This window comes from Artemia sp. Qi Xiang Cuo, chromosome 14, assembly GCF_049724085.1.
Source record: "Artemia sp. Qi Xiang Cuo chromosome 14, ASM4972408v1, whole genome shotgun sequence".
NCBI lineage: Eukaryota > Metazoa > Arthropoda > Branchiopoda > Anostraca > Artemiidae > Artemia > Artemia sp. Qi Xiang Cuo.
Window position 1 is genome coordinate 48,821,793 of NC_142807.1, and position 27,582 is coordinate 48,849,374.

General features: G+C 34.3%; 1 protein-coding gene across 1 annotated transcript; it reads left to right on the plus strand.

Annotated features, from left to right (window-relative positions):
* Positions 1-335: 335 nt before the first annotated feature.
* On the plus strand, positions 336-27,357 carry Polr2C (RNA polymerase III subunit RpII33). The gene is made up of 5 exons (XM_089099730.1): positions 336-495; positions 16,948-17,119; positions 21,913-22,093; positions 23,467-23,673; positions 27,139-27,357. Exons 1-5 carry the CDS (start codon positions 410-412, stop codon positions 27,315-27,317), a joined length of 825 nt encoding a protein of 274 aa, XP_088955856.1. The 5' UTR covers positions 336-409; the 3' UTR covers positions 27,318-27,357.
* Positions 27,358-27,582: the final 225 nt, after the last annotated feature.

Below are 27,582 nucleotides of genomic sequence, written 5' to 3' on the forward strand. Positions count from 1 at the left end.
TCTGTCATTGAAGACTGAATCCTACCAATTTTGAGTTCTGCGTAGCTGTGTTGGCCTCAGGCGGCTTGGTGCTGCGGTGAGTTGTTAGTAGTAGTAGTAGTAGTAGTATTCTGAAATACAAAATTCACACAATTTGCGCCTATCTGGTAACGTTGTCTCTGATTTTTTTTTTTTTTTTTTTTTTTTTTTTTTTTTTTTTTGCACTCATCCCTGCAAGATCTAATTTCCCCTGAATTTCGAACCATAATAAAAAATTATGGCGAAAATGCGCCAACGGCGCATTTTCGTTTCCCGTGATGCGCTTTTTAATGTGAGGCACCTGGCATCACTCGTTTGGATTGCAATCAAACAAGAAAAAGATAGAAGAAAAGTCAGCTTTCATCTTAGTCAAATTTGGAATTAGTTAAAAATGCCATACGCAAATCAACCTACACTAAGAATCGTGGAACTTACAGAAGAGAATGTTAAGTTTAATATTGAAGACACAGATCTCAGGTTAGATTAGGTATTAGGTAAAATTCTGGCTCAGATTTTTGTAAAGTGATTAGTGTGGGTTACCTACATAGCCTATGACAACATAGAAAAAATTTTCTTTATATCTGAGCAATAGAAATTTGTCATTTACTCTTATATAGAATGCAGTATAAAGTCAAACAGAAGACTATTTTGCTTTCTCCTATTATGTAGAATGATAAAAAGTCATACAGATGACTGTATGCCTCATTCTTTTATAGAGCAAACATAAATATAGGGTAAAATTCTACTTTAGCTACTTTTGACTATCTTGGAAAGGGGTTAGGTTAACAAAATGAAACTTTCAGGGATGGGTCTACAGGCTAAAGTATGTCATGGGAAGATATTTTGAAGTACCCACCTCCACTCCTTCTCCCTCTAGAGGATCCTGATCTTTGATGACCTTTAAAAATATATGAGTTATAGAAGTGAAACCTTGCAAAATAGATCTTCCGCTTAAATAAGGTACAACAAAATGGTTTTCAGCTTCACAACTTTGCTCAATCCCAATTTATAAGGTTTTAAATATATGCAAATACATTTCCTAACTTTTGAAAATAAACTATTAATATGTCTTAAAATTCTGCTCAAATAACTGAAATTGCATTTTCAGAGCTAAAGCCAGAGAAAAAGAAACTGATAACTGAAAATTAAGGTAACATGTTGTTTTGTCAAAATTTCAATGGGTATAGACCTGTCATGTAGGCAAATTTCATGACCCTCTATAGGGAGAGGGAGTGGAGGTAGGTACTTCAAAATACCTTCCCAGGACATACTTTAGTCTGTAGACCCATCCCTGAAAGTCTCATTGTCCTAACCTAAGCCCTTTCCAAGATAGCCAAAAGTAGCTAAAGTAGAATTTTACCTAAATAAAGTCCTAAAAATGACTTTTTTACCTCATGCTATTATAGAGCCAGCAAAAATAAAGCCATACAGATGACTTTTTATATATCTCACTATTATTGAGAAAATATGAATAGCCTAAAGTCATACAGATGACTTTTATATCCTATCTTACACTATTATAGAGCAAACATGAATAAAGTATGGCAGATGAAATTTTATACCTTGTACTATTATATAGCAAACATGAACAAGTCCTACAGATAACTTGGTATTTTTATGTTAAATGCACTCTTTTATAGCCTAGCCTATATGTCAAATTGGAGATACAACAGAAAACGCATTTGGTATGGGTTAATTCAAGACACTGTTATGCAGTAATTAATGCTTAGCATGGTTTCCAATGTGTTGACAATATTTAAACTGTTGTTTGGGGGGGGGGGTTTAGGGGGAGAAAAAGGTACCTAGGCTAGGTTAGGTTACATATTTAATATATGCTATGCTTTACAAATGACTTTTTATACCTTGTATGTTTGTAATTATATATTTCTATTTCTAGAGAAATGATGGAGAATGATATAAAGTCTTCTGTATGACTTTCTAAACATCAAATTATTGTTAAGAAGTACAAAAAAAGTTATACAAAAGACATTTTGGTTTTCTTATTTAATATATGATCCACTAAAATGTCATACAGAAGAAATTATATTACCCCACTGATACATAGAGAAAACAACAAAAAGTCGCTTGTAAGAATTTATTCATTTTTGCTCTATACTAATATGAGGTATAAAAATTCATCTTTAAGACTTTATTTATGTTTGCTCTATAATAGCGGGAGGTATAAAAAGTCATCTGCATGACTTTATTCATTATGCTTTATAATAGAATTATATATTATAAAGTTATCTATATGACTTTATTTATGTTTGCTCATAATAGCAGCAGACATAAAAAGTCATCTGTATCACTTTATTCATTATGCTTTATAATAGAATTATATATTAAAAAGTCATCTATATGACTTTATTTATGTTTGCTCTATAACAGCAGGAGACATGAAAAGTCATCTCCTTGACTTTATTCATGATACTTTATAGTAGAATGATATATTAAAAAGTAATCTGTATGACTTTATTTAGGCTACTCTATAAATGAAATCATGTAGGCCTATGCTATAAAAAGCCATTTGTATGACCTATTGTTGTTTTCTCTATGTAGGCTACTAGCAGGAGGTATAAAAAGTCATCTGTATGACTTTATTGAAGTTTGCTCTATAAAAGAAAGGCATAAAAAGTCATATGTAGGACTTCATTTATGTTTGCTCTATAATAGCAGGAGACATAAAAAGTCATGTGTATAACTATTCATTATTATTAGTATTAAAATACTACATTAAAAAGCAATGTACTTGACAGAATACGGGCTGTTCAACATATAAACTTAGTTTGGCCTATGATACGAACAACTCTAGTTTTTACTTTTTGTTGTTTTCTCTCTGTAATATAAAAAGGTATAAAAAGTCATCTGTCTGCCCTTAAGCAGGTGTGCTTTTTATACGAGAGATATTAAAAATCAGATGTAGGAGTTTATTCATTTTTTCTCTATAATAGCATGAGGTATAAAAAGCCATCTGCATGACTTTATTTATGTTTGCTCTATAATAATATGATACATAAAAAGCCATCTGTATGACTTTATTTATGTTTGTTCTATAATAGCAGGAGACATGAAAAGTCATGTGTATGACTTTATTCATTATGCTTTATAGTAAAATGAAATATTAAAAAGCCATCTGTATGACTTTTTGTTGTTTTCTCTATGTACTAGCAAGAAGGTATAAAAAGTCATCTGTATGACTTTATTGAAGTTTGCTCTATAAAAGAAAGGCATAAAAAGTCATATGTAGGACTTCATTCATGTTTGCTCTATAATAGTATGAGGTATAAAAAGCCATCTGTATGACTTTATTTATGTTTGCTCTATAATAGCAGGAGACATAAAAAGTCATCTGTATGACTTTATTCATAATGCTTAATAGTAGAATGATATATTAAAAAGTTATCTGTATGACTTTATTTATGTTTGCTCTATAATAGCAGGAGACATAAAGTCATCTGTATGACTTTATTCATTATGCTTTATAGTAGAATGATATATTAAAAAGTCATCTGTATGACTTTATTTAGGCTGCTCTATATATGAAATAATGTAGGCCTAGGCTATAAAAAGGCTTTTTGTTGTTTTCTCTAGCCTATGTATCAGTAGGGTAGGCTGATATAATTTTTTCTGTATGACATTTTATTGGATTATATATGAAATAAGAAAACCAAAAAGTCTTCTGTACAACTTTATTCATACTTCTCAATAATTATTTGATGTTTAAAAAGTCATACAGAAGTCTTTATATCATTCTCCATATTTAAAGGAAACACAATATTGTCTTTTGTTTAACTTTATAGTACTTTCTATATAAAGGTAAATGACAATATTTGTTGCTTAGAGTATAAAGAACCAATGACTTTAATAGTCAAACATTGATCACCCAATTAGTGCTATGTACAAGAACAACACTGCTGCGGTTAAGGTAGGAAATGAGGTTAGCAGCTGGTTCTGTATTAAATCAGGAGTTAAGCAGGGTTGTGTTCTATCCCCCTTTGTATGGATTATTTTGATTGACTTGGTTTTAAGGAGCACAGGAAAGGCAATGGGAGACCACAGAATCAAATGGGGAGGAAAAAGTCTCCTGGACTTGGATTTTGCTGATGATTTGAGCATCCTAGATGAAAGTGTGAGCAAAATGAATGAAGTTTTAGAGGTTTTGGGAGTTCAGGGTGCTAGAATTGGTTTGGAAATTAATGTTAGGGAGACTAAGTCACTAAGGCTAAGAATAAGTGAGGAAGAAAAGGTGACGTTGGGTAATGAAAAGATTGATCAGATTGGTGGGCAGCTTCACTTACCTTGGTAGTATTATCAGTAAAGATGGTGGGAGCAGTGAAGATGTTAAATATAGAATAGCCAAGGCTCAGGGTGTTTTTTTCACAGTTAAAATAGTCTGGAAGAATAGGAAGATAGTCTGCAAACCAAGATTAAAATATTAGAAGATACAGTGATGACAGTGGTCAAACATGGCTCTGAAGCATGGACGCTCCAAAAAGTGGATGAAGATTTGCTAGATGTTTTCCAGAGAAATTGCTTAAAGATTGTTCTGGGTACCTGGCTGACCGTATTTCAAACAATAGGCTATACAAAAAATGTGGTTCAATACCGCTCTCTAGGGCTATAATGAAGGAAAGGTTGAGGTGGCTAGAGCACATTGTGCGGATGAAGGATGACAGATTGCCAAAGATTGCTCTTTTTGGCCAACCATCTAGGGCTAAACGGAAAGCAGCTCATCCCTGTCTGGGGTGGGAGGACATCGTAAAGAAAGATTTAAAGTAAATGGGAACTTTGTGGGTGGGTGTAAAAAGGGGGGGGGGTTTGAATAGATTGGATGGAGGAGGAGTGTGCGTAGCCGTGTTGGCCTCAGGTGGCTTGGTGCTGTGGTGAGCTGTTAGTAGTAGTAGTAGTAGTAGTTTTTGTTTTCTAAATTCTAATTAGGAAAAAAGGTAAAGAATAGTGGCTTACTCTCCAGAAGGAGACAAGCCAGATAAAAACTGAGACATTTTGGGATTGTTAATTTTATGTTTTGTTCATGGTTTTGTTTGCAATTTTGACAATTCATTTCCCTCTCCCCTCTATATAGCCCTAGGCTATATTCAAAACAAACAGAAATAATGTATAGGTCTACAGTAAAAAGTATTAAAAAAGAGGTAAATATTTACTAAATCATATTATTGAGTTATGACTGAAGTGAATATACCACTCAATGCCTTTTCTTATGCTCTTTGGAAATATAATAATCATTTTTGTTGGAAATGAATTTTAACCCCCACCCCTATATAGACCAATTCAGGGTATATATTTGCACAGTAGGGAGGTGGGGGTCATTTTATTTCTGATGTAAATTAGAGGTAAGTTTAAACTCCCTGGCTCTGAAGCATGGATGCTCCAAAAAGTGGATGAAGATTTGCTAGATGTTTTCCAGAGAAATTGCTTAAAGATTGTTCTGGGTACCTGGCTGACCGTATTTCAAACAATAGGCTATACAAAAAATGTGGTTCAATACCGCTCTCTAGGGCTATAATGAAGGAAAGGTTGAGGTGGCTAGAGCACATTGTGCGGATGAAGGATGACAGATTGCCAAAGATTGCTCTTTTTGGCCAACCATCTAGGGCTAAACGGAAAGCAGCTCATCCCTGTCTGGGGTGGGAGGACATAATAAAGAAAAATTTAAAGTAAATGGGAACTTTGTGGGTGGGTGTAAAAAGGGAGGGTTTGAATAGATTGGGGTGGAGGAGGAGTGTGCATAGCTGTGTTGGCCTCAGGTGGCTTGGTGCTGTGGTGAGCTGTTAGTAGTAGTAGTAGTAGTAGTTTTTGTTTTCTAAATTCTAATTAGGAAAAAAGGTAAAGAATAGTGGCTTACTCTCCAGAAGGAGACAAGCCAGATAAAAACTGAGACATTTTGGGATTGTTAATTTTATGTTCTGTTCATGGTTTTGTTTGCAATTTTGACAATTCATCTCCCTCTCCCCTCTATATAGCCCTAGGCTATATTCAAAACAAACAGAAATAATGTATAGGTCTACAGTAAAAAGTATTAAAAAAGAGGTAAATATTTACTAAATCATATTATTGAGTTATGACTGAAGTGAAGATACCACTCAATGCCTTTTCTTATGCTCTTTGGAAATACAATAATCATTTTTGTTGGAAATGAATTTTAGCCCCCACCCCTATATATACCAATTCAGGGTATATATTTGCACATTATGGGGGTGGGGGTAATTTTATTTCTGATGTAAATTAGAGGTAAGTTTAAACTCCCCCCCCCCACCCCCTACTGTGCAAATATATACCCTGAATTGGTATATATAGGGGTGGGGGTTAAAATTCATTTCTGACAAAAATGATCATTGTATTTGCAAAAAGCACAAGAAAAGGCATGAAGTGGTATATTCACTTCAGTTGTAACTCAATAATATGATTTGGTAAATATTTACCAAAAAGAAACATGTTAAGAAGACAATCCTTATTTCATAACATGCAAAATCATGAATCAATATCTAGTCTAAAACATTTGGGTGGTAAAATTCTACTTTAGCTACTTCTGGCTATCTTAGAAAGGGGTTAGGTTAGGAAAATGGAACTTTCAGGGATGGATCTACAGTCTGAAGTATGTCCTGGGAAGGTAGGCCTATTTTGGGTAAATTTCTAGTGGGCTAGCCTATGTAATTTAGCTAAGATGAAAGTGAACATGTCATTTGATGCCTTTTTAGTAAGTAAGTAAGTTTATTTATAACCTGCAATATAAAATAAATGCAGAGTAAAAAAGAAAAAAAAAATAATAAAAAGAATTAAATTTTGTGCTCTTTCCTAATTCAATAATTAATTCTGGGGTTAATGGCATCTTGAGCCCTTAAAGAGGTCCCAAAGGTATTTTAATTGAATACTGAAAGAGCATAAAAAAAGGATCAAATGAGGTTTTGACTTTCATCCTAGCTAAATTATATGGCCAACTGCAAATTAACATTGAAATTTACCCACCCCTGCCCCCCAATGTGCAAATATCTACCCTGAATTGTCAACAGCAAAGTTTCCAATTGCAAAATTCAGTGCTATTTTTGTTGACAGTATTCAAAAAACTTGAAACTATAGGAAAACAGTTTATAAATGAGGTTTGAATTATTATAAATAAGTATTTTTTGGAATATATTGGTTCTGAATAACTTATTGTAATGTGTTTTTAACCACTTTTCAATAGGATAACTAGTGTTGATAACTTCTTTGTGTGGTTACAAAAATTAAATACCTTTGGAGACACTTTAAAGGCTGAAGATGCAACTAGCCCCAAAAGCAATTCTTGAATTATGAAAGAACATAAAAGAAGGGAATCAAATGACATTTTCACTTTCATCTTAGCTAGATTATATAGCCCACTAGAAATTTACCATATTTTGAAGTACCTACCTCCACTCCTTCTCCCTCTAGGGGTTCCTGACCTTTGATGACCTTCAAAAAACTGTGTGCTATAAAAGTGAAACTTTGTAAAATATATCTTCTGCTCAAATGAAGTACAACAAAATTGTTTTTAGCATCACAACTTTGCTCAATCTCAATTTATAAGGTTTTAAAGATATGCAAATATATTTCCTAAATAAAAAAAAACATTGATAGGGCTTAAAATTTTTCTCAAATAATAGGAATTGCATTTCCAGAACTAAAGCCAGAAAAAAAACTGATAACTGAACACTATGGTAAAATGTTGTTTTGTCAACATTTCAATAGGTGACCAGTCATACAGGCAAATTTCAGGACCCTCTTGAGAGAGGAGTAGAGGTATGTACTTCAAAATACCTTTCCAGGACATACTTTAGCCTGTAGACTCATCCCTGAAAGTTTTGTTTTCCTAACCTAACCCCTTTCCAAGATAGCTAAAGTAGAATTTTACCCATTTGGGTATATTTGGTGCAGTCTATATTACTGACCCATAAATAAGGCAAACATACCACTCAGTGCCTTTTTTATGCTCTTACTGAATATATTCATGATTTTACTCAGAAGTTTAATTTTAAAGACCCTTGAAGATAATTTTTTCTATAATTTTTAGGTAGCCCATTTGATTATAGCCTAAGTTCATTTTGTTAAAGTTATATATTCCACTTCCAAATTTATATAAATAAATATTATATCAACTATCTATTTACCAAAACGCTTTATTATTTCTAGTCATTGGTAGTGAGGTCAAGGCTCTGAATTTGTCTGCTGAATAGCTAAACCGTATGATTTTAGTACCTATAAAACTCTAAGCCTATTATGAAAGTCTCAGGTCTTTATCAAAACGTGAATGTATATTTTATCAAAATATGATCTTTATCACTTCTGCAGGGAAAATTATATGATAATTTACATAGTGTAATCTCGCCTTAAGCTATTCTCTACTACATTGATAGGTCTAGTTTAAAGCAGCTTTTCACTTTATCTGATCATCTCTCTTAAACACTTCTCTTTTCATTTGTCAAGACTATATCTCTATCCTTAACTGGAACAAGTCCAGACTACTTATTCTCAATTTCTTCACATGCCAATACAATATTTTTCAATTATGCCATCTGACTGTGCATGTTCCAGATCCTTAGGAATTTTGGCACTAGTGTGTAAGTTTTCCTCCTTAGCAGGAAACACTATAAAATTTTGAAAGCAACTTTAGTTCTAAAATACTTGTTATATCATTCCTAAAAGCACTTTACTTCACCAATACCTCCCCCCTTCTTATGTGCAAATCTATAGCCCAAATCATATGTTTATTATTTTGTTATACAGTTAGTCTTTAACTGGTGGGGTGTTTTTTTTCTTGTATGTATCTGTTAAGGTTAGGTATATTTTCACCCCAAAACTTCAAGACAACCAGGTAACAAACTATTTCAGATATTAAGCTGAGATTTTGTTTATAAGAAACTACCAACCTATCAAGTATTGCTGTAATTTCAAAAGATAGGAAATTCAAGGGAAATCTCTCCCTCCCCCACTGAAAATTTCTCCCAATAGAAAACCCCCCCATCGTAAATTTTTCAGACAGGTCTCCCTCCAGAAAATTATTTCAACCCCTGAATATTCTCAGTTTTAATTGATAACTAAAAAAAACACAATAATGCCCTTCATCAGTAGTAAACAGAAGCTTTGATTTTTTTTTTCCAGGCATCATGCTTCCCATAATAGAGTTAATCCCAGCCTGAATTAAGTTGTCCTTTACTCTACGTTTATATAAATTTTCTGTTTGATTTATTTTGCTTAAATATGCAAAGAGTTGGTGAAAGATACACAGATTAAATTCATTTTGATATGGAAATTCCACTCCTCCTGCAGAATTCCCCTTTTGAAAGTTTCCTCATCATTTAAAAATAATGTAATATTTTGAAATTTAGGTGGCAGAATTCATAACTAACTAACTTATTAATTGTATTTCCAGAAAATGTGAATAATTTGGTCAGAAGGGATGGTCAATTATTTGTATTGAGAGGTCTCAAATTTCAGTCAACACAGAGTATTAAGAGGACCTCTGGGTGGGAGGGGAGATCTATGCCTAAAAGCTTTGTAAGAATAAACTTGACAACTTATTAAAATTTCTTGATGATTGGATAAACAGTGTAGTAATTTAGAGAGGATACACAAACAGACATTCATTCAATTCTGTGTGTCTGGAAATGGTCCCAAATGAGTATTATGATTAAGCAAGTGGAATATGATGAAGCACTGTCTGAACTAAAGGCTGATGAACTTCCTAGCATTATATGCTCTAAATGGAAATGTTTTTGGGCAATGAAGTGTTGGTTGTGCTGGTACTTATTTTTTGGCTTCATGAGGTGTGGACCCAAAATAATCAAAATTTGAGACCATTAGCGAAATGGAGGATGGAAATGAATTATTGAAAACATGATCAAAACAACAAAAATGAGCATCAAATCAGCAGTCCAAAAAGTCCCTTTTTGTTCCAGCATATCTCCTTCTGGAGAACTGCTATTTGCAACTTTTTACCAATAATAACATGCCAATGCAATATGTTTCTATTATGCCATCTGACTGTGCATGTTCCAGATCTTTAGCAATTTTGGTTCTAGTGTGCAATTTTTCCTCTATAATAGGAAACACCATAAAATTCTGAAACAACTTTAAATTCTAATTATTCCTTAAAGCACTTCATGCTACCAACATCCCCCTTTAATGTACAAATATATAGCCTAAATTATACATTTACTCTTTAGTTATACAGTTTGCCCTTAACTGGTTAGCCCTTAGCCTTCTTGTATATATTTGTTTGGGTTGGGTACATTTCTACCCCAAAACATTAAGGCAAGCAGACAATAAACTCTTTCAGATATTAAACTGAGATATTATTCATGAGAAACTAGCTTACCCATCAAGTATTGATGCAATGTCAAAAGAAAGGAAATTCAAGGAAAATCCCCCCCCCCTGCTGCAGAATTCCTCTTTTGAAAATTTTCTCATGATGTAAAAATAATGATAGTATTTTTAAATTTGAAAAGTATTGAAAAAATTTGGTTGAGTTGGTCAAATGTAAAAATGGAATTTCTGCATTTGAAAAGTTTTATACCAGACTTTTTCAGGCAAAGCAGGTAAAAAGTTTATGTTTTTTAACTACCAAAATAACTAAGCTAATCAATAGAAAACTCCGCATGGAATTGCTATTGAAAAAATAAGACCACAGAAAATTATCAAGTCTTCAAAACTTTTTGTAATCAGGCAACCAACCAAATAAAGGAGTTGAAGAGAAGGTTAGAGAGAAAATTGGCTGAGGATCTTAAGGATAATCCTAAATCTTTCTGGCATTATGCCACTCAAAAATGTAGCAGCAGACAGACAGTCCCAGATATCCCACACAATAGTCAATCAGTTGCTGATCCTGAGCTTAAAGTTGAAATTTTTCAACAAACAATTATCATCTGTTTTTTTTCTCCAATTTCAGTATTTTTTGTCCCATACCTACGTTATATGATGTATCACATAAGATGGAACCAATTCTTATTACAGATGCAGTAGTTCCAGATGTTGTAGACTCTTTTACTTTGCAGTTGGCTATGTGAGGACTTAGGAAATTTTGCTTAGTGTTGCAACTTGATTATGATGAAGCACTGAATAGACTACAAGCTAACAAATTTCCTATTATTTTATGCACGAAATTTTCTATTTGATTTACTTTGATTAAATATGCAGAGTTGGTAAAAGATATGCAAATCAAATTCATTTTGATATGGAAATGCCCCCCTCCCACTGCAGAATTCCCCTGTTGAAAATTTTCTCGTCATATAAAAATAATGATAGTATTTTTCAATTTGAAAAGTATTGAAAAATAAGGTTGAATATCAAGTTAACAAAACTGTTGAATACAAAATTCAGAGAATTTCTTGATTTTTTTTATTATTTGGGAAATGTGTTAGGTGACAGAATTGATAATTAACAATTTCATTAATTGAATATTCAGAAAATGTGAACAGTTTGACCAGAATGGATGGTCAGTTATTTGTTTTGAGGGGTCTCAAATTTCAGTCAGCACAAAGTATCAAGAGGGTCTTGGGGGTGGGGGTATTTTATACCTTAAATCTTTGCAAGAGTTTACTCAATAACTTTTTAAAGTTTCTTAGTGATTGGAAAAACAGCTTAGTAATGCATAGAGAACACACAGACTAGCAGACATACATTCTATTCTGTATGTATAGATATGGTCCCAAAAGAATATTCTGGAGTAAAAACAAAAGTTCTAAGCATATTTCTGGCATACATAAACCTGAGGGTCTTTGTATTGACCCTTCTTGCAGATATTGCAAACTCTTATAGCTTTGCAATTGGCTCTATGTTAGTTGTGCTGGTACTCATTTATGGCTTCATGAGGGATGGACCCAAACTAATCAAACTTTGTCTTTGCTATATAACATTTTCCTTCTTGTGAATAGTATTGACAAGTACTCCAGTATTCACTCCAGCAATATCTAACATACCAAAGATTATTACCAAAGGCCATTGCTGAGTTTGATAGCTTGCAGTATTTTTGCCAGAGAAAATTTATCTTCTTTAACACTGGGTGACCTAGCATCTGCTTCTTTATCTTGAATGCCATCCTTTACCACCCTCATCTTTTTATAGCAATTAAATGATCTCCTGTTTGAACAGTTGTCTCTGACTACTTATATTTGAATCTTGACAACAAAAGATAGATTAGAAACATACATAGGCAAATTTATGAAGAAAGACTAGTTGTCATCCTGTTTATGAGGATGGAAATGTCACCATTGTAAAAAGTTTACATCAATTAGCCAGTGGACTAAGGTCAAACTACCAGGTTTTTTTTTACCTTAAGTTGCACTTACTAGCAGTAGGATGATTCTGTAGTTCCCAGTTAGTGAAGATGGTGTGTCAACTCATCAGGTGCTGCTGTGGAAAAAGTGGGGTAGCATAGTACCAATGCTGCTTGACAGTTTTCATGGCCTAGTGAAATTTGTTAGCAGATTCTGGAATTCTGTCAAATTTTGCTACTAGCAGCCTTTGAACTTTTTCTATACCTGATCAGGAGAATCTCAAACCATCTGCCTTGACTTGCTGCACCATTCCTTGTCAAGTACGGATTTGCATGAATCAACAATAGGAGAAGAAAGCCTTGTTTTGGAATGCTTCCTGAAAGGTTTTGATTATATCTCCTCATTCTGGAAGAATTATCCAGTTGAAATATGTTGTGATAGACTTTTCGTGGTTGAGCAGCTTGAATATCATAATCATATCCCCTTTCTTGCAATGAATATGCCAAGTTTTTGGTAATTTCAATTTCTTAAGTGGTTGTATACATTTTGTTGTACACCTCTGAACTGATTGTAAAATATCTTGGTCAGATTTGTTAATTGGGTGTAATGCACATACCAAACTCTACTACTAATAGCAACTCACTGCAGCATCAAGCCACCTGAGACCAACACAGCTACGCATGCACCTTCTCTATTCTAATCTATTCAAAGCCTCCCTCTTTCCCCCTGTCAAGAAATTCGTATTTTCCTTAAATCTTTCCTTGTGACATCCTCCAATTGCATTTTGGTACAACCTGCTTTTGTTTGGTCCTAGACAATTGACCAACAAGAACAATCTTTCGTCATCTGTCATCCTTCATCTGCAGAACGTGTCCTAGCCTTCTCATCCTTTCTCTCATTGTAGCCCTAGAAAGTTGGATTGAACTGAATCTTTGTACAGTTTACTGTTTGAGATATGGTCAAGTCAGTTGGATATCCAAACCAATCTGTGGGCAATTTCTTTGGAAATATCTAGCAAATTCTCCTTTGTTTTTTGGAGCACCCATGCTTTAGAACTGTATTTGAGCACTGTTATCACTATGGCTTCCAATATTCTAATCTTTGTTCATAGACTTATCTTCCTATTCTTTCAAACTTTTTTCAACTGTGAAAAGACACCATGGGTCTTAGCCATTCTACTTTTAACATCTTCATTGCACCCACCATCTTTACTAATAATGCTACATAGGTAGTTGAGCCTGTCCATTTGATCACTCTTCTTGTTACCTCACATCACCTCTTCACCTTCACTTATTCCTAGTCTTAATGATTTATTATTTTCAAAATTAATTTTCAAACCTATTCTTGCACCATGAACTTGCAAAATCTTTAAAATTTTATTCATTTTGCCAACATTTTCATCTAAGATGCTTAAATTATCAGCATGATCTAAGTGTATGGGATTTTTATTCCCTCATTTGACTCTGTGTTCACCCATTGCCTTTGCTGTGCTCCTTAGGAAAAAAGTCCATCAAAATGATCCATGTAAATGGGTATAGCAATATCTATCTATCTTTGGCAAATCTCTTCTATCAGCTGAATCAAATACCTGCTCATAATCAGGGTTGTTACTTGCCAAAATGTTTGGAGGTGGGAGCAAGAGATTTTACCGACTAGCCGGTCATTTTTATCCACTGTTTTTTCTCAATAATTAGCATAATGTCCGTTTCAAATAGAATATGTAAAATCACTGCACGAGTTGATTTTACTGACTTCTTTTTTTTATCGAGTGACCAAAAAACATTGAGGGGGGCGTTCCCCCTCCCCCTCCATACGTGACGGTCCTGCTCATGATCTATAAAATTGAGAACTAAAAGGGTTTTATGAGAAAGTTCTCAATTATTAATCTAAGAGTGAAATTTTGGTTTTTCCACTTTTGCTAAATTGCTAAGTACTTCCCCTTTTTTAGGAATCATATTCATAATCTTCAGTAACTTATCTCTAACTTCACAGACACCATATTTAAAAAAAATCATTTACCTCACTATCAGAACGTGGTATCTTATCATTTTTAATCCTCTTATTACTATCTCTAAGTCTTCCTTGGAGCAAAAATCTTTCTTCACATCTAAAGTGTGACAAACTTTTTCATTCTTTTCTATAGTTTTTCCTTTATCTCCATCATGGAGATCTCCACATTCTCAAAACGTTCTGCCCATCTCTCTTTAACTGGGATAAGTCCAGATTGACTATTCTCTCTTAATTTATTAACATACCATTACACTATTTTACTATTATACTACCTGGCTGCATCTTCCAAATCTTCAGAAATTTTACCCATGGCCACCACATCACACCTCCTTAATTCCTATGTTAATGCTTTGTTCACTTTCTTTACATTCCTCTTATTGTCAAATAATGTATCACTCAAATAACTCTTGTACAGGCCCCTCCTCTTCTCTATAATATAAAGCATTTTCACTAAATTCCTAGCCCTGCTTCTAAATATTTTCCTTCTTCCAAGAAGAACTATTTTCCTAAAAGTATTTGATCCATCTTATACATTGTCAAGTTTTAAACACTGTAGTTTATTATTCAACTCTTCCTTGATTTTCCCCCTCAAATTCTCATTCTGGAGTCTACCTACATCACAGCTTCCCAGGATGTAGTTACCCTTCCTAAATTTCAGCTTTAAATTAACCCTACAGACTGCTAGATGGTGATCTTTACTTTTAACGTCAACAACAGTACTCCTATATACCCTAGTACCTTGTATTAATCCTGACACTCTTTGTTTTGCAATAGTGTAATCAATAAGGTTAGCTGTCTTAACATCATATGATTACCATTTTAACTCATGGGCTGTTTTACGACCAAATACTGTTTTGGTTATTACAAGATTGCTATATTTTCTTTTCCTACACCAACTTTACCTGGGAAGGATACCATCTATCTCTATTTCTAGCGACCTAGGCATTAAAATCCCCTAATAAGAGTACCTTATTTATACCTGCAACCTTGTATTTTTTTTTCTCTGGCTTTAACCAAAATTAATCTGAGTTACTACTATCTCCACCAGTTGCTTTTACAGGGGCTGAAAAAAAAAGTAACACAGCAGTCAAAAATTAGTCATGAAGGTTTAGTAGAGACATGATAAAAAAAAAAGAAGTAGAAAACCAATACATACCAATTTAACTATCATTTTCTGACTCTAAGAACCTTTTCAGTTGGTTGCTTTCTCTGTATCTAAGATTCACCAAATTTGTTTTTTTTTTCACCATGTTCACCCTCCACGAGCCTTGTCATATGAGCATTTAGGTCTTGTTGAATATTTTGGTTAAGGCACATCATCACATCCATGAACAGTTGTTTTGTGTACAGACTATAGTTATAGGAAATCATTTGGTACCTTAAAATTCAGTGCACTGTGATAATTAAAACAGAAAATTATGGATATAGTGATACTTAAAAATGAGTTTTCAGTGGATCTATTATATTGTTGCTTAGTAGATACATGTAGAACTTAGTTCTGTGGTAACGTAATTCCACAGAAAATGACAAATATGAAACAGAACATATAAGCTCTTACCCAGAAGATGTAGTGACAAGTGTGATCTGCAATTGTGTAGTTGCAACTTATGCACATAAAAACTAATTTCCTGGTTTATCCAAAATTTCCTGTGAAAAAAATAGACCTAATGTCTTACCCTGGCAATGTAGGCTAATTGTATGTGTTGATCCATGACTGACCTCTAAGTCAAAATTGCCCCAATACTTCATGGGGAGTAGGCCAAACCGCACTGAGAGCAGGCTAGCCTTAGAAACTAACACGCTATGATGCTTCTATTTAGGGTGTTTTTATGATGTTTTTTATATCTTTAATGTAGGCCTACCTTTTACAAACATACTACCTTTTAGCCAGGACTATCTCATCAGTGTGCTAGTATACCACCAGAATGTTAAGTTGTTCATATCAATTCTTAGCAAAATGAAAGGATTTTAGCGATTTGAGTGTATACTGGTAGGGTGTTTACTCATGGCATTAGTAATTAGGGGCAATTAGTAATTAAGTGGCAATATTGCATATTCAGGGATAGTAAATTTTTGGTTAACACATTTTGCACTTTATCAGTGTTTGCACTTTGCAATGGTATATACTTCAGGAATTTTTGTAGACTTGAGTCAAACTTTCTTTGTTTCAATCAGATTTTTACCTGTTAGTTGTTGCTACATTCTCTTATGAAACTATACATATATGTAGGTATGTACATTATTTGAGTATGAGTAACTCAAAAAATACTTTAGTGTATATACTTGAATATACACTTTTAATTTTTGGAGGCATTGATTTGCAAATATTGATGTATTTGACTTTCCCCCAAATTCCTACAGGTTTGCTGTATTTTATTTGGAATATTACATATAAATGCTAGAAGTGACTAAGGTACATACAACAATACTGTTTAGAAAAGTGATGCTGAGAAACACCATTAACATTACTTTGATTAAACTCATTTTTACAGAAAAAAAAAAATCAAATATTTGCTTAGGTATGCATGTCCTGAATATTTTATGTGGAATTACTATTCTTTACTTATAGTATCTAATCTTGAAACAGATTGAATTTGGTAACTAATCCCCCTTCCTCCTGAAAAAAAAGGAATGTCAGGATAACATGAATGCATAATATTTTATTTTGTAGTACCGCCAATGCTTTGAGACGTGTATTCATTGCCGAAACTCCGACCATGGCCATTGATTGGATTCAGTTTGAGGCAAACTCAACTGTTTTATTTGATGAGTTCCTTGCTCATAGAATTGGTCTAATTCCTCTTACTTCAGATGAAGTGGTTGACAAAATGGTGTACAGCAGGGTAAGTTGAACAAAATTTGTTTCATTAGTTGTACAAATTTTAATTCTTTTTTTTTGTTATTATAGCTTGTCTTTTATCATTGATAGATCTGGAATAATATTTATTTTTGTTTTTAGCATGATATGTTGATAGGATGCCAAATTGATTTGCTCCACAGCTTAAACAAAAGAGTTCAATGATGAAGATATGTTGATTATTTTAATGGTACCTATCATCTCACCAGAAAAAATTAAGTTAGGAAATGTTTGTGTTTGCTAATTGTAGTCTCAGAAGAAAATTGTCCTATTCCAGTGAAAACTATATTTTAAGAAATACTTGGTATATAACATGATTCCTGAACATCCTTACCCCTCCCTTCTTTGTTGTAAAGGAACATTAAAAAAAATTAAAGTTAAGAATGGAGTTGACTAAGGACTATGTTTATTTGAATAGTAACCAATAGATCTTAAGGGCTGGGCACACGTAGCTGATTTCGGGAACTGATTTTCAAATAAGCGCCGATTTTAAAAGAAATCGGCGTCGATTTGAGCTTAAAAAAATTACTATCTTTCGGTGCCGATTTTCATCAGTATCATCACAAAAAAAAGGGATACAAATAAATATTCAGTCAAAGCTGTCTGGGGTTAAAAACCCCGCTACTGAGCTAAGAGCTAAGCTCAATCATGCAATTATTAATAAACTCCAGTTGACTATTTGTGTCCATGATTTTTTATATTAAAAATCTCGCGCAATAATTTTTTCTTTCAACAAATTTTTCTTACCGCTATCATTTGTCGACTGATGCTGAAATCGGTTCCCGAAATCAGCTACATATGCCGAGCTCTTTAGGGGCTTTTCCGCCACCCAACCATTTGGTTTTTCCGTTGTCCAACTATTTGCTAACAATGTTAGCTAACAGGTATTTGTTTGGACGGCGGAAACAAAATTGTTAGTTAACAAAAACAAATTCTCCAACAAATATTCGATTTGTTAGAAGATATTCTCTAACAATGTTAGCGAACAGTTTTAGTGGACATTATTGCTGGGGCAATTGTTTGCTAACAGTTTTTTGTTTGGGCGGCCGAAAAACCCTTCTTGTCTTAAAGCGTCCTCTTGCATGGTTAAAACTTCAGACAATTACAGTAGTGAAAGTTTACATTAAAGTCATCATTTTTTTTCTGGCAAAGTATTCCTTCTATTTTTCTACAGCCAGAACATATGGAGTGGGGTCTTATAGAATGGAGTACAGGATCGTATTTGAATCCTAATTCTCGTCTCTTTGACCTTTATGTAATTAAAAAACGAATGTGCCATGTGGTCACTTTATTTTACACTGCTCAGTAATTAATTTCAAGAAACATTTGTATGAAATGTTTAGCATTCTGTAAAAAAAAGGGAGAAACAAAAAAAAAACAATATGGAGTTAAATTCTCAATTAAAAATGTTAGCTCAGATTTTTTCTGACTTTCCAATGCCCCATCCCTCCTTGCACTGCTATAATGTCAATGTGGCTGCACATTGTCCAAATCCGTGAGAAAGGACTATTTTATTTTCCCAGATTTGATACCTTGGAAAAATTCCATTGCTAGCTTAATGTCAAGATTTCCATGCATTTTAGCTTCGTTCTCAGTTTGTCTTGGCTACACCAGCCAAGACAATTAGAGAATTCCCTCCTGTCCTTTTTCTTCTATGTAGGTGTGCATGTTAATAAGATCCCCTGGAGGACGACTCTCATGGCTTGATATGCAATAGAAAAGTGTCATCTGTCCATTGACTATTAGGGCACCAGAGCAGAAAATCAATTGACATTTCTTCATGATCTTATTTTTTTAGGATGCAGCCTTTGAAATAGTCAAAGGTTCACAATGACTTTTTTTTACAAAAAAAAAAAATGTGCACAGGTAGATTTACAGAAAAGAAAATATTAAAATTGTGTTTGCTTCTTAATTCATATTCTAGAACAAATTTTAATCCATCATGGAAAACTAGGGCACTCATCCATTTCTTTCTCCTGGAATAAGATTTGCATGCTTCTGAGATTATGTTCTTTCCGATACTCGACTCGTAAATTTAATAATGGCTATTATTGAATTCAATTTTATTTCACAGAGAGGTAAGTTTAATTAAAATACAAAGTGAGAAAAAAAGAAAAGGAAAGATGATGTCATTTAACAATATATATATATATATATATATATATATATATATATATATATATATATATATATATTATGTGTAACTTGTCCAGAAGATGACACCACATTTCCTCAGGTAATTTTGCTTGTTCAGTCATTGAGGGTGGAGTCAGCAGCTAAGTCTGACTATGGTGGAGAGAGCAGTAGAGATAAGTCAAAGCATATTTGTTGTCAATAATTGCCAACACACCTGGTGCAGCAATGTTCTAAATGTATGGTGACTTCAAGAATGTACATCTTCTACCGGAACAACTAAAAAAAATACAATAAACATTACGGTTTCTGTTTAATGAATGTTCATTTGCGTGGATGAAAGATCCAAGATTTAATCGGTTAAAACCGTGACATCCAGTCAGGGGTGCAGCTACGGGGGGGAGGGCGTTGTAAGGTGAGAAGGGGGGACGTTCCAAGGTGTCGCCGCCACGTGACAACACCTTGGAAAATTTGTCTATATACCTTGGAAATTTAGCTTATGTATCAGCATTTGTAAGCATACTGGACGATTTTGTCGATACATTCTTTAAATCCCTTCCCCAAACATAAAACTCTAGCTGCACCTCTGTATCCAGTGTGCCTAGCATGGATTCGTTAGTAAGAGACCATATCATATGAATGTAAAGCGAAGTTATCACATTAATATACGAATGATTAAAGTTCAAAGTCCCACTATTAAAATTTTTGATTTGAATAATCAATTTCAATACATATCTTACACTTCTTTCAGTCAGATTTCACGTATTTTTGTTTATGTAACTAAACCGGCTTCTTTGATTAAATTTTTTCTTATTTGTCACTTCCGCAAATATCCGCCATTTCTTTTGTTCGCTCAGAAGCTACTAATCAGAAAAAGTAAAGAAAATCAAAAAAATCTTGTATATGGTCTATTTTTGGGAATCCAAAGTGAATTTTTGAGGCTGTTCTTTGGTGTGTAATAGACCAGGGACAAACATGTGAGTATGAATATGGGCAGAGAATGGGGGTTTAAACTTGAGGTAAGGTTTTTTTTCGGAGGTGGATTTATCCGCGAATTATATTGGTATCCGACCCCAAAAATCCATATCGGTTGGGCCTTAATATATATATATATATAACTCAGTTTCTCTATTTACCTTCTGAGAAACCAAAAAAAAACATTATAACGTAACTACTTGTAATGACTATAAATACGTTTCTGTAATGACTATAACTTTCGGTTAACTTTTTAGGTAGTTTTGTAATACCTTTGTAAATGTAAACCATTGTGTATTCTGAAATAAGCAAGTGTTGTATAAATGATTATCAATGATTATCAACTATTTATGATTATCAACTATATTCCATAGTTTACAAACCTCTATATAAAATAGAAAAGCAAGTCAGCTCAAGTCAGGTATGTTGGGCTTTTAATATGTTGTAAAGTATATTCGTCCATAAATTATTCTTTACAATGTTTCGTGAAACTACTACTACTACTAACAACTCACCGCAGCACCAAACCGCCTGAGGCCAACACAGCTACGCACGTCCCTCCTCCATCCCAATCTATTCAAGGCCTCCCTTTTTACACCCTCCCACGAAGTTCCCATGTCCATGAAATCTTTCTTTGTGACGTCCTCCCACCCAAGACGAGGATGACGTGCTTTCCGTTTAGCCCTAGACGGTTGGCCGAAAAGAACAATCTTCGGCAATCTGTCATTCTTCATCCGCAAAACGTGCCCTAGCCACCTCAACCTTTCTTTCATTATAGCCCTAGAAAGCGGGAATGAACCACACTTTTGGTACATTCTATTATCTGAAATGCGGTCCGTCAGCTGGATACCCAAGACAATCCTTAGGCAGTTCCTAAGGAAATTAATCTAGTCAAATTTCATCTATTTTTTATAGCACAAATGCTTCAGAGCCATATTTGACAGCTGTCATCGCCGTAGCTGCTAATATTCTAGTCTTTGTTTGCAGACTTATCTTCCGATTATTCCCAACTCTTTTTTAACTGTGAAAAAACACCCTGAGCCTTGGCTATTACATCTTCACTGCTCCCACCATCTATACTAATAATACTACCAAGGTAAGTGAAGCTGCCCACCTGATCAATCTTTTCATTAGCCAACTTCATCTTTTCATCTTGACTTATTCCTGGCCTTAGTGACTTTGTCTCTTAACATTAATTTTCAAACCTATTCTAGCACCCTGAATTCGCAAAACCTCTAAAAGCTCATTTATTTTACTCAAACTTTTATCTGGGATGCTAATATCATCAGTATAATCTAAGTCCAGGAAACTTTTCCTTTCCCATTTGATTCTGTGTTCTCCCGTTGTCTTTCCTGTGCTCCTTTAGGCAAAGTCCATCAAAATAATCCATATAAAGGGGGATAGAACACAACCCTGCTTAACTCCTGATTTAATGCAAAACCAGCTGCTAACTTTATTTCCTACCTTAACTCCAGCAGTGTTATTCTCGTACATAGCACTAATCACTTTAATGTATTTGTGAAACATTAAAAATAAGTGAATGAGTACAATCTTGGACAACAAAAAGAAACTGATCTAAAATGGGCTAGAAATAGCTGTGGAATAGAATTATTGTCTTATGCTTTGGAGCAGCTCTGCTTTTGAAGAACTGACTAAAATCTGTATTTACAGGATTGTACTTGCACAGATTTCTGCCAAGATTGTAGTGTTGAAATCACTTTGGACGTGAAGGGAACTGAGGGATCAACAAGACAAGTTACAACTGCTGATATGGTTACATCAGATTCAAGAGTTGTCCCAGTTACTTCAAGAAGAAGTGATGCTGATGCAGGAGAATATGACGAAGTAGATCGTAAGCTATAGCCTGCTTAATTCTTTTTTTCCCATTAGCAACTTCTTTTGCAGATGCAGTAGGCTCTACATCTAAAAAAAAACAACTAAAAACTCCACATAATGATGTAGACTCTACATCACCCTATTCAAAACAAAACGTGTGAAAACAAAAGATTAAGCTGTATTATATAGCTACTTTACGCTATAATTTATGTATTTTTTATTCCTTTTTTTGAAGTGTGGAATAGACTTGATAGAAATTAAGTAAGGTTGCCGCTACATTGAAATAAAACTTGCTATTTTACAAGGAAGGGAGTTTAGTCATGAGACAAACAGGAATATTTCTAATAAATATTTTGCGCATTTTGTGTCTCCAAGTCTTCCTTGCATAAGAAATTGACAGCTCTGGGAGTAGCAAAGCCAACAAAAGCTTGTCACCTTCACTGGTATTTATATTACTGATATGAAGATAGTTGACTCTAAAACTTTCTCCCCCCCCCCCAATCCCTTATTTTAGCATTCTAAAAGCCATGATGATGGTATAATTCGTTTTTCTAATTTTCCATCCTTTTTATCAAACAGTTCGAGGGGGATTGCCCCCTCCTCAACACCTCGCTGTTTATGCTAAAGTTTGAATTTTGTAACAATCTTTTAAGAACGGCTCCTGAAACACAAGGTTCGTTTAATTACAACAATCAGAAGCTTTTTTAAAAGTACTAAAAAACATTAACGTGAATCAATTCTCAGATAATAAGAATTGATCACAGTTAATGCGACTGGTTAGCTTTCCTTGTTCAAGGTTTCTTTGACTTTTTTTTTTGTCATAAACTAAACACACGTCGGCCATGCAGTTGATAATATCCAATCATTGAGACCTAGAGCAGTGCTTTGAATTTATCTCATGAGGGAGGCAAACAGTGCTAAATGGAGGTTTCTAGTGTGTGATTCTTTTTTCCTAGATACCACCCTTCTCCCCTGGTCTCTTCATCAGGGTGTCCCTGATTGGGACAGTATCTACAGTCTGTAGTCAAAACTGACTTTATGAAAGAAACGAACTTCTTTTACTAGTTTGATCCAATAGTATTTTGGGCAATAGGTTGCATCAAGACTGGGCTGGTTAGGTTAGGTTAGGTTAGGTTAGGTTATTCGAATTCCAAAATAATCCTATACTGCTTTTCAAATGTCACCCAAGTATAAATGAACAATTCATGGGTATTTATTATCTATCAAAATTAATCTCGCAAGAAAAAATAATAAATTGTCCGTACTATCTTATGCTAAGGGTTAAGGTGGTTTCAAATCTGTAATCCTCTATGTTTATAGGTTAGGTAAATAGGTCAGACGGTTTATCTCTTTTGACGGTTTTTTTTTAATCTAATTTAATTTTTTCAGCTATATTGATTGTGAAATTACGACGAGGTCAGGAACTAAAGCTGCGAGCCTATGCCAAAAAGGGTTTTGGAAAAGAGCATGCCAAGTGGAATCCAACTGCCGGCGTTGCATTTGAATATGATCCAGACAACAGCCTCAGGCATACCCTTTACCCTGTCCCATCTGAATGGCCCAAGTCTGAATACTCAGAATTAGAAGATGATAAATGTAAGTACCATATTCAAATCATTCAATGAAATATTTTATTAAATATTCTAATTCATGGAATTCCTTTGCCGTCTAGCATCTCATTGAAAGAAAAGGTTTTAAGCCCTGGTTATTTTGATAATCAAACAGTTCGTGGTAACAAACTGTAAGTAAGGAGCGACCCGGCATAATGGTAACCAAAACTCTAAAAAACGGAATTTTGATACCAATAGATACATCAAAAGAATCAGATTTTAATGCTGATTTCAAATATATAATTTCCATCAAGTTTAATCCGACCCATCCAAAGGTACACACCTGGGAAAAATTGGCTGATTTTCGAAAAAAGGGGGAAAGACCCCCTGAGAATTATAGAAACTAAATGAAAGTCACACCATCATATTAAGCGTGTCAGAGAACCCTACTGTAGAGTTTTCAAGCTCCTATCTATAAAAAGGTGGAATTTTCCATTTTTTGCCAGAAGAAAGATCACGGATGCGTGTTTATTTGTTTTTTTGTTTGTTTTTTTTTTCTTTTTCCCAGGGGTGATCGTATCGACACAGTGGCCCTAGAATATCGTGCGAGGGCTCATTGGAACGGAAATTAAAAGTTCTAGTGCCCTTTTTAAATGACCAAAAAAAATGGAGGGCGACCAGGCCCCCTACGACGCTAACTTTTTTCCCAAAATTACCCGATCAAAATTTTGAGATTACCATTTTGTTCTGCATGGTCGAAAATATTATAAATATGTCTTTTAGGATGACTTAATCCCTCGAAGCCCCCAGGAGGAGGGCTGAAAGTTATGAACTTTGCCCAATGTTAACATCTAGTATTGGTTATTGGGACCCGGCTCAATGGTAACCGAAACTCTAGAAAACGGTTATTTTGATACAACTAGATATATCAAAAGAATTGGATGTTATTGCTGATTCCAAAAATATAAGTTTCATTAAGTTCAATCCTATAGATCACAAGCTACGCGCCTGAGGATATTTTGATGATTTTCGAAAAAAGAGAGACAAATACCCTAAAAGTTCTAGAACCTTAATGAAAATCATACCATCATATTTCGCCGATAAGAGAATCGTATTGTAGAAACTTCAAGCTCTTATCAAGAAAAATGTGGAATTTTGCATTTTTTGCCAGAAGAAAGATCACGGGTGCGTGTTTATTTTTATTTTTTTTTCCCCAGGGGTGATCGTATTGACCCAGTGGTCCTAGAATATCGTGGGAGGGCTCATTGGAATGGAAATTAGAGTTCTAGTGCCCTTTTTAAGTGACCAAAAAAAATGGAGGGCAACTAGGCCCCCTCCCACGCTCATTGTTTTCCCAAAGTCACCTGATCAAAATTTGTAGATAGCCATTTTGTTTAGCATGTTCGAAAATATTATAAGTATGTCTTTTAGGATGACTTAATCCCCCGAAGTTCCCGGGAGGAGGGCTGAAAGTTATGAACTTTACCCAATGTTAACATATAGTATTGGTTATTGGGAAGTATACAGTACAGACGTTTTCAGGGGATATTTTTCCTGGTAGTGAGGGGGGGGGGGTTGGGCAGGGACGTACGCAGGGGGGGGAGCCTCCGCCCCCCCCCCCCCCCCCGAAATCCCACTATTTTTTATTTTCCCATAATTTTCTAATTTTTTCACAGAATAATGGGTTTGAACGATTAGCCCCGCCCCCCCGAAACAAATTGCCCCCCCCCCCGAAACAAATTCTTGCGTTACTGCCTGGGGTCGGGGGTTATTTAGGAGGATCTTTCCATGAAGGAAGTTTTCTTGGGGGAAGGGACATTGCTATGAAGGGGACGCCGGACTTCCCAGCATTATTTAAAAAAAGATCAGAAATTAAATAGAAAAAAAACAAGTTTTTCAACTGCAACAGCAGCAACATCAAAACTTTAAACGAACAGAAAATATTACATATATGATTGGGTTCACCCCCTAGTCAATACCTCACTCTTTAAGCCAGAGATTTTTTAGTACTTTCATAAGAGCTATTTATTCTAATTAACGGCCTTTGTGATTAAGCGGTCATTTTTAAAGAATTAGATCAAAATTCGAACTTTCGTTTAAAGAGCAAGGTACTGACTAGGGGGCGAACCCCCTAATATACGTATTAAAAATATATGAATATAGAAGTTCGTTACGTAAGTTAATTCGTAAGTTACGCATATTTATTACTAATAAAAACGTTCGTAAATAAAATGAAACAAGTTTCGAGAAAGCCATTTAACCAAATAAAAGTAAATTAATATGAAAATTTTGTTTTAATTATTCATGTACTGTGTGCCAAGATCAAAACCTGCATTTATTCAAAATCGTTTAAAAATTAAATTAAAAAAAACAAGTTTTTTTAACTGAAAGTAAGGAGCGACATTAAAACTTAAAACGAACAGAAATTATTCCGTATACGAAAGGGGCTTTCCCCTCCTCAACGCCTCGCTCTTTACGCTAAAGTTTTTATTGTTTTAAAAATTGTTTGTGATTGTGAAAAAGAAAAATTGAAAATTGTTGTGAAAAAGTTGTGAGACAGAGTCAAACTTTGGTTACAATCTGACGAAAGTTTTGCCAATCATTACTAAACTTCTCTTAAAAAATAAGTTTAGTTTTACATAAAAAAAATTGAAATTAAGTAAAGTGGAATATCATCTCAGTTTGAGCTTTCTGGTTAAAGTAACGGTCCTTCAACTGATTTCTTTTTATAATAGCTAATGAAAGTAACTTATTTCATTAAAAATACAGCTTTATTTTAGCAAACACTTAAGGAGTTGTTCAGTGGAAAAGAACCTGCCCCGGTGGCAAACGTACCTAAGCTAGTCCAATAGGTATTTTTTTCATATTTTAAGTAATATTTAGTATTCTTGTGAAATCTTGTTAAGCTATTGCTTTCAGTTTATTTGACCTTTATCGCTATGATCCCGAGAAAAGAATTTGAAAACCCCTTTTTTGGCTCTGCAGTAAAATTTGGATTTTTGTATTTGTCCACTTCGTGGGGAAAAATCGTCTTTTGCATTAATGTAAAAATTTATAAATCTTTTGAAAGATTATAAAAATTTATAAACCGTTTAAAAATTAATTTATAAGCGATCAAAATCCTCTACGATTGCAGAGCTTTCAATCGACCAATTCACTTTGCATGTGAATACCAAATTAGAAAATGGTTTCGAAATAATTGTCGTCTGGGACTTGCTAGGAATAGCAGATCTTGTGGTCTTTATTTCTTTCTGTGCCATTCTGCAATCTAAAGATCTAAAAGCTCCTAACCACTAGTATAACCTGAGGCAAAAGCGTATCTCAAAAAACTATTTTCTGACAGTAAGCATCAGTCCTGTGAGTAGGGACCTCCTGAGACTAAAAAATTGTGCCACCATGTACCCCACGATTTGCTGAGCTGACATAGAATTACACTTTTGTTGTTCGCTGAATATATTGTTTAAAGTTTTTTTTTTCTCCTGAGTATATTCTTTTCTTCTTCTTTTTCCAGATGAAGCCCCTTTTCAATGGGATGCAAAACCGAACAAGTTTTTCTTTAATGTTGAAACGTGTGGTTCACTAAGACCCGAAAACATAGTTATTCATGGCATTGCTGCACTGAAAAAGAAACTATCGGACCTGCAGATGAGCCTCAGTCAAGAATTTCAAAATGACGCACTTGCTATCTAATTTTTTTTTTTTTTTTTTTTTCATCTAAAAGCTATACATTACTTTTTTCTACATTATTATGAAATTATCGTTGACAGACTTTATTTTTCGTTGTAGAGATCTAGACTATAGTAAAAAAGAATGAAGGATTTATTTATCCTGAGCATTGGCCGTTTCTCGATCCGCGAGCCGGTAAGTAACGAGTGACTCGTAAAGAGAGGGTAGAGGAGCCCGCTTAATTAGTAAAATAACCCCGGTTATTTTACTAATTATCTACACCAAATAA

Coding starts and splice junctions, on each gene's coding strand:
- Polr2C (XM_089099730.1), top strand. CDS start 410: ATGCCATACGCAAATCAACCTACACTAAGAATCGTGGAACTTACAGAA. Junction 17,120..21,912: donor ACAAAATGGTGTACAGCAGG/GTAAGTTGAACA, acceptor CTGTATTTACAG/GATTGTACTTGCACAGATTT. Junction 22,094..23,466: donor AGAATATGACGAAGTAGATC/GTAAGCTATAGC, acceptor TAATTTTTTCAG/CTATATTGATTGTGAAATTA.